Genomic DNA, 12,002 nt, shown 5'->3' with positions numbered 1-12,002 from the left:
CAAGTTTGAGCCAACATCCGTTGGAAAAAAAATCCATGGTTTTGTTGTCGGAATTTCCGATCGTCTGTAGTGTGAAAAAGGTAAATTGGGCTCCAGGTACATGGTCCCATGACTGCATACCAAAAACGCATAACCCAAACTGGGACTTTAATGCTACCAAACCGAAACAAATTGAACTTGCACAACCACATAAATCTTCATTTTTATTCTGTCATAAATAATAAAAAATTGTGAAAACTCACAATCACATGTAAATATTTTATATACAAAACAAAATGACAGTTTGAATATGCCAAAACAATGTTGTCACGATGTCAGAGACCTCTCTGAAAATCTTACTATGCATTAATGCACACTTAGCATTTGGATTTGCTTGAGTCTGTATAGCTTGTTCATAATTCGCTCTCCACACGTTTCGCAAGAAATAATCCTCCTTCCTCAGGAGCTTAGAGATTAAAAAATATTGTCCTGTAACACTGAACAATAGTCAGCACATGTTGCAATCATACAATTAAATTCATGTTACAAAAGGAGTTTCTTAAGTTATCAAAATTTCAGCTTTACATGGAACAAATTAAACTTGTCTTTAGCCATCACTAACTAATTATACAGACTAAATGGAGGTTTTTACATCTGGCTAGGGTCTATCTATAGCCTCTAAGCTCTATACAATAGAAACATGTATCATCATTAATTGCTTACAGATAAGATTCAATCAGGATAACTGGAGGTTAACCATTGCTTTATTCGTAATGTCTTCTCTTCATCCTAAAAAAAAAAAAGCGGAATACAATTTAAGTAAAATTTATAGGGACAGAAAAAGATAAAAAAGCCTCCACAGCCCTAAAGTCAATCTGGCAGGTCCTATAAACTGAGCAAGCTCGAAAGTTTGCTTTGCTGCTAGTACTGTAAGTACATGTGAAAACTTTCAGTTCACCTGGATTCAAGTCCTGGCTGTGTACAGGTCTAGACCTCCAAATTCCTGTGCTAAGCCCACTGCTGATACTCAACAGTCCAGTAAAAGAATCTGGCCAGCAGAGGCTCTGGTATTGAACTATACTACCCGATATTCCATGCTCCCAAAGGTGGCATGCTACCAGATGGAAACTTGTTTCTGGTAATCATTAGTACCCCCAATTTTAGACTGTATTAGGTAGATTCACGTACGGCGGCTTACTGCAGGCGTAACGTATGTTATTTACGTTACGCCGCTGCAATTTAGAGAGGCAAGTGCAGTATTTACAAAGCACTTGCTCCGTAAGTTGCGGCGGCGTAGCGTAAATTGGCCGGCGTAAGCCCGCCTAATTCAAATGTGGAAGAGGTGGGTGTGTTTTATGGAAATTAATCGTGACCTCACGTAAATGATGCTTCGAGTGAACGGCGCATGCGCCGTCCGTGGACGTATCCCAGTGCGCATGCTCCAAATCAGGTCGCAAATAGTCAGTGCTTTCGACGTGAACGTAACCTACGCCCAGCCCTATTCTGAAACGACTTATGCAAACGATGTAAAACGTGAAAAATATGACGCTGTTCCGACTTCCATACTTAAAGTGGAGGTTCACCCAAAAAATCTATTTTAAACATTAGATTGAGGCTAATTACGGGAAGCACAATTTTTTTATTTTTTTTTTTATTTAAATCAATGCAGTACTTACCGTTTTAGAGATAGATGTTCTTCGCGGCTTCCGGGTATGGGCTGCGGGACTGGGCGTTCCTATTTGATTGACAGGCTTCCGACCATCGCATACAGCGCGTCACAAGTTTCCGAAAGTAGCCGAACGTCGGTGCGCAGGCGCCGTATAGAGCCGCACCGACGTTCGGCAACTCGTGACGCGCTGTATGCGACCGTCGGAAGGCTGTCAATCAAATAGAAACGCCCAGTCCCGAAGACCATACCCGGAAGCGGCGGAGAACATCTATCTCTAAAACGGTAAGTACTGCATTGATTTAAAAAAAAAAACCCGATTGTGCTTCCCGTAATTAACCTCAATCTAATGTTAAAAAAAAAAATTTCGGGTGAACCCCCCGCTTTAACATTGGCTGCGCCATCTTTTTGGTGGTTTATCTTTACGCCTGAAAACGCCTTATGTAAACGGCGTATCTTTACTGCGACGGGTGAGCGTATGTTCATGAATAGGCGTATCTTGCTGATTTACATATTCTAGGTGTAAATCAGCGTACATGGCCAGCGTAAATATGCAGCTAAGATACGACGGCGTAGGAGACTTACGCCGGTCGTATCTTAGCAACATTTAAGCGTATCTCAGTTTGAGCCGTTTCTAACCTGCTGAAGAAAGACAATGACCATCTCCATTGGACAGATGTGCTCATTACCAAATTGTTGGAAAAATCCCTGGGAGTGGATCCGGAGGAAGGAGTGAAGGAGCACAGCCCAACTCTGTGCTCCATATATCTCAGTGTGTTCTAGAGCTCTGATGTCTCACTTTATGATGTGCAGATATCTCCAGGTCGTCATCCATGGCTCTCAGACCTTCTATGGCCTCTATGTATTGCTTCTGTATCTATACATACATCTATCTATCTATGGTTCTCAGGCAATCTATGGCCTCTAACTCCAACCTGTGGTCTCCCTTATAATACCTAATCATATGCAAGATATCTGATTGGTTTGAATATGTTTTTCTTTATTATGTTAATAAAATTATCCCACTAGTCTTGTGTTGGATAGAAGAATATTTACTTACTGTCTCACATTCTTGACTTCTGTATGTGGTATCCGGCTTATCTTCACTTACAAAGATCTCCCCTGGAATCAAAAAGTAACAAGGATGTAACTATAAGTATACCACGCCAACAGAGGGGGCCTAGGTCTGTCTGGCGTAGTGATCCATGCAGGTAGCTGTAGCATTTGCTAGATAAATTTGTGTAAGGTTAATGTACAGTAGATAGTTTGGTAACCTTTATACAACTGTAAAAACAGCAGTTTGGATTATGTACCACTAGAGAAACTGCCTTTAAAATCAGAGAAGTTGAGTGATCCCTAATGGTTTTTCTGTGGGGCCTCAGTACACAATTACGGACATATGAATGGAGGAGAGGATATTGCCTCTTCCCCGTTTTACCTTGTGTTGCAAGGGCTTTTTGAGTGGAGAAAAGGACAGAAAGGGACGGGTGGCCAATGGAACTACTTCAATGTATTGCAATGTTGGAGCCAAGGAAGTTAAATCCTGCAGAGCCAGAAAAGGAGCTATGATCAATGCAGGGAACATTTCTACACGAAGGACAGGTGGTGGGATACATTTCAGTAAAGGTAAGTAATGTTACTGAACCTATAACTTTAGCTTTAAGAAGAATATGGGAACTGCCACATCCAGAAATATTAGTTAAGTGGAAGCTATGCTGATCTTCTAGCTTAATTACTTTCTTAGATATTGGCCTGAAACAAAAATGCAAATAAAAAAAGTCCTTATCTGCATACTTGCTCTGGTTTTGTGAAGCAAAAGGATCAGCATGACTGCCAGGCAGCTAGCATTTGCAGAATATGTCAGAATAGCAGACTCCAAGTTTTCTTTAAGAAGTTCACATGTATAGAGAGAACTGAGTTAATTTGTAAGCTATATACAGTAAGTATGTCATCTGTTGTCCATTTCTACTCACCGGTTTTGCTACTTGGAAAATTATGTTGACTGCAAGCAGGTTCAATGCGAGACACAATTTCTGCCAGGTCTGTGAAGCCAGGTGACCCTCCAGTCTGCAAACAGGGAGCAGAGTGAAAGTATAATGCTTGTGAAATCACCCAACTAATTATTCATGCAATGTACTGGCAAACATGGCTGTTCCTGTCCTTTACTGAAATGTTGTCCTGTATCTAAAGCTACATGTAGGGTTTCACCTGGACAGTTCGGGTTTTTGGGAATCATGTGTCCGTTTCATGACGGCTAAAATCCGTACACAATATTCAGACAAGAATCTGGCATGAAACAGGGCCTGACAGGAGCGTGAGGGGGCACTATGCACGTTGCATTACTATTCTCTTCAACGGCGGATCCAGGGGGGGGCAACAGGGCAATTGCCCCCCCGAGACAATCATGTCACAGTCACACTCGCTTGCTGTGTTTTTTTTTTTTTTTTGGGGGGGGGGGGGGGGGGGGGTTTCACTGCTTGCTCTGCGGCTATCTGCCGCTCTTCCGAGTCTCTCTCAGACTCTCACATCAGCTAATCAGCGGCGCCGCTGCCGAGAGAGAGAGAGAGAGAGAGAGACTCGTCTGTGACTGTGTGTCACATCTGTGTAGTTACGCGGCGGCGTCGCACTATCATTCATAGCAGGCGCGGAGGAGGAGGTGGGTCGTAACCCGGGCACATGATTCAGCCCAGAACAGGGGCAGACCATCCAGACAGGGGAGACCAGGCATCATCACACGTTTCACTCTGAAACAGCAGCATTGCAAAGAATACACTGTGCCTGCGGTGTGTGTTCGGGATTCAAAGCTCCTTTCTGTCCCCCCCCCTCCTCCCTCCAGTCTCGTGCTGTGCGGGGTCCTTGTTATCTCTGACTCAGCCCCCCCCCCTCCAATCACCAGTGCGGTGTGTTGAGAGACCTGGGAGGCGGAGCTCACTGTAGCTCCTGTCGGCTGGCCAGAGGAAGGGAGAAGGTGAGCTGAAGTTTCCTAGGGGGGATAGTAGTTGCAAACTTTCAAGGAGATGTTTTCTTCAGGAGAAGAATCTTGGAGGAGAGAGTGAGAGTGAGGGGGAGGGGGGGGGGTGAGGTCTGCAGCCCGAATCACATGTGACAGATCACTTCTAAGCATGAACAGTCTGTGCCAATCCAATTGTTCAGACTAGATATGTGGAGTAATTTATAGCCATTCATGTAACCTGTATACTGTATATGTGGTGAGTTCACACCTCTGATTGTACAGACTCAGCCTGGATCATATATTTACCTTCACATTATCTGGGCATACAGAGTGCTAGGGGCTGGATTACATAGATCTGTACTTACATCTAGTAGTACTGTTGTATGATTTATTGTTGTAAATGTCTTTAATGGATGAGTTTTTTTTTTTTTTTTATTATTATAAACATCGCTATCTGACCACTTCTCAGCCCCCATCTTGCATCACCCCCCAGACCACTTCATACAGACACCACTCCGATCTGCTTCCTCCCCCCCCCCCCCTCTCCAGCTGAGGGACATCATTCCATGGTCACTTTCCTTCCCTTATCTTCCCAACATCACTCCCTGATTACCCCATAGACACCACAAGACATCCCTCCCCATTATGCCACTGCCAGTCCGCCATACCCTCCATACTCCTCTTCTGTACTAACTGCACCCATCATACCTTCCAAACTCCTCTTCTGTACTAACTGCACCCATCATACCCTCCGCACTCCTCTTCTGTACTAACTGCACCCATCATACCCTCCGCACTCCTCTTCTGTACTAACTGCACCCATCATACCCTCCACACTCCTCTTCTGTACTAACTGCACCCATCATACCCTCCACACTCCTCTTCTGTACTAACTGCACCCATCATACCCTCGGCACTCCTCTTCTGTACTAACTGCACCCATCATACCCTCCGCACTCCTCTTCTGTACTAACTGCACCCATCATACCCTCCGCACTCCTCTTCTGTACTAACTGCACCCATCATACCCTCCACACTCCTCTTCTGTACTAACTGCACCCATCATACCTTCCAAACTCCTCTTCTGTACTAACTGCACCCATCATACCCTCCGCACTCCTCTTCTGTACTAACTGCACCCATCATACCCTCCGCACTCCTCTTCTGTACTAACTGCACCCATCATACCCTCCGCACTCCTCTTCTGTACTAACTGCACCCATCATACCTTCCAAACTCCTCTTCTGTACTAACTGCACCCATCATACCCTCCGCACTCCTCTTCTGTACTAACTGCACCCATCATACCCTCTGCACTCCTCTTCTGTACTAACTGCACCCATCATACCCTCCACACTCCTCTTCTGTACTAACTGCACCCATCATACCCTCCGCACTCCTCTTCTGTACTAACTGCACCCATCATACCCTCCACACTCCTCTTCTGTACTAACTGCACCCATCATACCCTCTGCACTCCTCTCCTGTACATACTGTCCCTGTCATACACTCCACACTCCTCTTCTATACATACTGCCCCCATTATACCCTAGGCACTCCTCTCCACTGACTCTAATATAAAGGGGGACTCTTGTGATTAACTCCATATGATTAGAAATTGTATTTAATCACAAAAATATATATACAGTGTATACTGCATAAAAAACAATAGCTGTGCATTGCTTTGTACAGAGGTAATGAATTTAATGTACTACAAAAAAAAAAATATATATATATATATATATATATATATATATTGGCGTGCGCTGCTAATGTGTTCGGGTTTGGCTTGACGAAAAGGTGGCAACCCTACTCACTGTCCGCCCTCACTCCGGGACACAGCCACTGGCAAGTGACAATCCACATCTGGTGGCAGGGAATGTGGCAAGTGACACACTCGGGGCTCCCACTGATTCTGCATTATTACAATGTAATAATAGAAATAATGCGCTTCAATCATCCTGACACCATAACAACCATGGCGCCGTGATGATTGAAGTGCCAACACCAGCCATTGCCCCGACAATATGCCCGCAAAATTTTCTGCCAGTGCCCCTCCCGAGACCAGACTCTGGATCCGCCCCTGATTCTCTTTGGAGTGCCCAAAGCCTGGTCTGTTACAATCCTATAGTGTAGGCTAAAGAAATAATTTTGCTGTGCGCTGCTAAAGTATTCGGGTTTGGCTTGAAGAAGTGGCAACCCTAGCTACATGTCTGCAAAAGGGTGAAACTTTAGGAAAAATGGACAGGGATTAAAGTGCCTGCAGGAGATATTTATAATAAAAGCACAGCCCCATTCACGCCTGGCCCTCATCAGAACAGTCAAGTTTACCCCATTAGTGCTGCTCACTGAAAACCATGGCTGGGGGAGGGCACAGTGGGGTTGATTTACTAAAACTGAAGTGTGCAAAAATCTGTTGCAGCTCTGCAAAGAAACCAATCAGCTTCCAGTTTTTTTTTGTTAAAGCATAATTGAGCAAACTGAAGTTAAAGCGGTGGTTCACCCTCATTACCAACATTTTAGCATTAAATTAGGCATAGTAGCGCGAGCTACAGTATGCCTGTATTTATTTTTTTAGCCCCGTACTCACTGTGCAATCGTATAAATAAGATTCCGACTCCCCGCGGGGAATGGGCGTTCCTATCCAGAGGGAGGATGATTGACGGCCGGCTATGGCACGTCACGCTCCCCGAAGATAGCCGGAGTAGGTCTCGGCTCTTCACGGCGCTATACGGCGCCTGCGCACAGACTATGCGCAGGCGCCGTGAAGAGCCAATTCCTATTTCGGCTATTTCCGGAGAAGCGTGACGTGCCATAGCCGGCTGTTAATCACCTTCCCTCTGGATAGGAACGCCCATTCCCCGCGGGGAGTTGGAATCTTCAATACAGGATTGCACAGTGAGTACGGGGCAAAAAAAATAAATACAGGCATACTGTAGCTCGCGCTACTATGCTTAATTTTATGCTAGAAGAAAAAAGAAATTTTTTTTTATAGGGTGAACCCCCGCTTTAAGTTGGCCATACACAGTTCGAATTTCGAAAGAATTTTCTTTAGAAAATCGTATCAAAGAATTTTCGTAAGAATTTCGCACCGTTAGTGGGCTGCAGCAACAGTCGATTTTCGTGCGGCAATCAAATTTGAGGAATCGGACATGTTGGAAATTTTTTGAAAAACAAACGATTTTCTAATCAATGATGGGAGAATCGTGCAAGAAATGTAATAGAAAAAAAAATGCGCACGTGCAAGAAAAGAAAAATTCCTGGAGAGAAAAGAATATTCCCGGCCACGAAAATTATTTTCTGTAGCAACATGAAGGCTTGGTCAGCCGAATTTCGAAAATCAATGGTGGCATCATCGGATCACAAAAAAACAAACTTTCTGATTTTGAAAAAAAAAAAATTGTTTTAAATTCGACCGTGTATGGCTTGCTTTAGAAGCCGATTGGCTACCATGCACAGCTGCAGCAGATTTTGCACTCTCCAGTTTTAGTAAATCAACCCCACTGGGTCCTGCTATGTGGGTGCATGTGAGCCTCACTTACCTCAGGACAGTAATGTACATATGCCCTTTTCTTCTCTAATTTGTGCATTTTTTTTTTTTTTATAAATCATCTTACGTTTTAGGATTAACAGACACACATTACCATGTGATTGCATAATCTCTCTTATCTCATTTAGCTTTGCCAACAGGCAGCTAAAAAAAGGGTGAGGGCCTTCCTAAACCGATTCATTTGAATTTTATTCAAACAGGTAGACCTTCAAACAACTCAATAAATGCAAAGTAAGTTGTACTATTTAGCATACCCTCCACATGCTCTGGACCACTTCACTTTGTACGTTGCACTCTATGTTAAACTCAGGACTACTTCTGCACGTATGCTGCACTGTACATTGCATACTATGGACAACTTTATTTAATACCCTATATTGTATATATTACATACTATGTATTAGTTCACTCCTCTTTATGCTGTGCTGTAAGTTCATTTTTTTGTCATTAGAATTCTATCCTGTTTTATAAAAAAGCTAATTTTTCCTAGTTCATATTTGAAGCCAGGTGCCCACTGGCTAGCGGAGTGCACAGGCTTACCCCCCTCCCTGATTTTGTGAGCACTGGCAGAGCTGCGCTCAGAGCGGATTGTGTGCCCCAGCCTGCCTATCTCCTTTTCCTCACTACTGCATTGAGGATCAGGCTGCTGTGGGAGGAATCTTCCGCTTGCCCCTTCTGCCTTCTTCTTTCCCTTCCCTCGCCTGAGGATGATGTAACAGAGGAGGACTATGGGAAATGTAGTTCTGTGGAGGAGTGCTGCACTGTACAGTGGATGAAGTTTGGGCTTCAACTCCCAGAGTGCCCTGCAAACATAGGGGGAAATAATTGTATGTGGAGATTTGGCAGACAATACAGGTAAACTAGAGTGTGCAGGCCAGTTGCTGTGCATGCCTACACTGGGAGAGCCTGGTAAGGGCCGGAGTGTCAAGGACTGAGCCACAGAAAAGTATTTTTCTGTGCTGAGACCAAAGCTGGAGAGATCTACTGCCATATGAGTGACTACACTAGAGAGAGCAGAGTTTTGTAAGGAACTGACCGTGAAGACCAAACCACCAGGGACAAAAGACAGTCAAGTCTTCTGAACCAGAACTGTTGGGTACTAGAAGTGGTGAGCAGAACCCACTGTGCTTACCCCAACACTATCAGCAGTTTAATTCTAGTAGGAAACTGCCCAATTTGGCTCCATAAAGTTTTATCACTGCCTGCGGAAAAGATGATTACATGTGCATCACTATACAGACGAGTCCCAATGTTAGCCGGCTTAAACTTGTTAATCTGGCACCAGGTACTTTACAGCCATCCCCAGGGGTACCCCTCTCAGGAACATGTAACCCACCCACTCTTAAAGTTGTATGCATAGAGTGCACTCGGGGGCACTTTTTGAATAATTATTGCTAAAAGTTAAAGTGAGACTTCTCTTTGTGTTGTATAACCCGGCGTGTCAGAGGCAACGGAGCGGTTTACAGATTCATGGCAGAACAGAGAACCCATTATACCAAGTCGCTCCTGTGGGGGTAAGTGCTACATATTGAAAAGTGGATGTATAGCAAATAAGTTGCCTATAGCAATTTAAAGCCAGCCCACAGACCTTCTCAGACACAATAACACTGGCAGCCCAGGCCCTTATATCCATGTCATTCATCCAGCAAATGTTAGAAAAAATCTTTCAGAAGCCCAATGGGACCTATTAGATGTTTGCTTATGATTTCATACTTACTCCTCCCTGATGCGGTTGGTCGATCTCAGGGCTGCTGTTATCCTGCAACATTTTTTCAATTAGGTCACCACGACGCCATTCTGTGAATATTAGCTTCCCATACTCATAACCAACATCCTGCACCAAAGTCATAGGAAACAATGTGATAAACAGACTCATCACTCATACAATACAGAAGTAACGAATGACCCCAGACAATTAAATATTAATTAAAAAAATTCACATATTTATTTACTCAAACGATAAACCTAAGTGAGGAAACATTTATAGCTACGCATAACAAACAATAATAGAAAATACATTCCAGGTATTTTGCTTAATAGCTGTGTATATATATATATAAAAAAACAATTTTTTTTTTTTTGTTTTTGTTATATGGCAAAATGTAGTGCTTGTTAACTAAGTTCAAATGGAATTGTTTATTGTTTTGTAGAGACAATGCTCCAAATGAGGAGGGTTACACTATATTTTTTTACATTATGAGTGTAGCACCCTCTAGTGCTAGAAATGTAAATAGTTTTTTTTTCTAGTACAGGTAAATGTATGCATGCTTGACTGACAGCCAATCATGTATGTTTTTGTTTCCTGGGTTGGCATAAATCCAGAGAGAGCTGGATGACTCACAGAGGCCTTTCCCCCTCTTCTCGAATGTTCTGGTGCCTTCTAGAAAAAAATATTTTTGCACAATCTGAAGGAGATAGTAATGGGGATAGAGAGATGGGAACCTCCTTCTCTCAAAAATAAAGATTTGTTTATATAGGGGTAATGAAATTCACACAAATAATTTTTTTTTTGTGTGTGGTTTTCTTTTTTTTCTTCTCTCCCCCTTTTTTTTTTTTTTTCTTTTTTTCTTTTCCTTTTTTGCACAATTTGAAGGAGGATAGTAATGGGGACCGGGAGATGGAAACCCCCCCCCCCCTTCGAAAGTAAAGATAAATAGGCACGGGTAAGAGGGGGTATAGATTTGGGGTAAAGTTATCCACATAAGGAGGTATGATCTCTTTTCTTTCCCTCCCCCTTTTTTTTTGAAGAGGCGAAGACGGGGGAATGGACGTGCTTCTATGTCTCTCTTTTTCTCTTGTTTACTATCTAGATGGCCCAGGAGAATTAAGAGCATATTCTGCGGTACAGATTAATTTTTAAGTGCATGTTAGAGGATGGATCCATGTATGTACCTATATGTATTTTTGTATTTGCTTTATGTATTTATGTGTATTTTGAGATGGTCTTGTATTTTTATGAATGAATTGCAAATTGTTTTGCAAAGTATGTAAGATTTTTACTTGTAAAAATGTAATAAAAACAATTTAAAATAAAAAAAAATGAGGAGAGGTAAGGTAGAGCTGCCTGGGGTATTCTTAGGGCCCTGACCGATCCCCAACTTGGATTGGAAGGGGGCAGGCCCCTTTAATACTCAGGGTCAGCCCAGCTGGAGAGGAGTTTTTCAGGTGCAAGCTGGAGATGGAGTGTTAGGCTGTCATTGCCTTTGAGGGAGCTCCCCAGTCTGGGGTGGGTGACCTTGGGCCTGGGCTCGGGTGCAGACAGGACCTTAATACAACCCACAGAGGTGTCCTGGACAGGAGGCACAGGAGCAAGGAGAGGATAGCAGGAGAACACTCCAAGTCTCCAGGAGGAACAACAGAAACAGCCAAGAGGGCTGGTGAGTGACACACAGTCAGGAGGACTGTGAGGCATGCCTGAGAAGACTGGGACCAAGCAGTCTCGGATGGGTATAGAGCCAGTAAGAAGGACTGTGGTGGCATGGGCAGTGGCAGGGCCTGAAGAGGTGGTACTGGGATCAGCAGCCACACGTGGGACAGCTAGTAATAGGATTACCATATTTTTCTACACCAGCAAAGGGCATTTTGCTTTGAGCCTGGCGGGGCCAGTGTCAGGCCTTAAATTCAGTGCTAGCTGGTCCTGGGAGTTGTAGTTCTACAAGCAAGTTTTTGCTGAAGGTAGAAGAGGAGAAGTGTGTATATCATGGATGTGTATAGTTGTATCCCTGAAGAATTCTTATTCATCAAGTGGGTATCCCATATGTACCCTATCCTGATCAAGTTATAATCCCCTCAATAAAAACAACACAAACAAGTACAAGGACTATTTTTGACTGCTGTATGTCTGGAAATTTGTG

At 43.5% G+C, this 12,002-nt stretch overlaps 1 protein-coding gene across 2 annotated transcripts in view; it reads right to left on the bottom strand.

Moving 5' to 3' along the window:
* Positions 1-244: 244 nt before the first annotated feature.
* Positions 245-12,002, bottom strand: part of LOC120933208 (patatin-like phospholipase domain-containing protein 6) — an 89,268-nt gene continuing 77,510 nt past the window's right edge. Inside the window, exons 32-36 of one of the 2 annotated variants that reach the window (XM_040346286.1) lie at positions 9,866-9,982; positions 3,619-3,712; positions 2,706-2,767; positions 703-768; positions 245-476 (exon numbers count right to left, since the gene is read on the bottom strand). In XM_040346286.1, coding sequence (XP_040202220.1) covers positions 712-768; positions 2,706-2,767; positions 3,619-3,712; positions 9,866-9,982 — 330 coding nt within the window. In that variant the 3' untranslated portion in view covers positions 245-476; positions 703-711. The remainder of the gene's footprint in view (positions 477-702; positions 769-2,705; positions 2,768-3,618; positions 3,713-9,865; positions 9,983-12,002) is intronic. The other variant, XM_040346287.1, reaches the window with a different exon arrangement.

Source organism: Rana temporaria, chromosome 3 (genome assembly GCF_905171775.1).
Source record: "Rana temporaria chromosome 3, aRanTem1.1, whole genome shotgun sequence".
NCBI lineage: Eukaryota > Metazoa > Chordata > Amphibia > Anura > Ranidae > Rana > Rana temporaria.
This window is presented reverse-complemented; position numbering and strand designations above follow the sequence as displayed.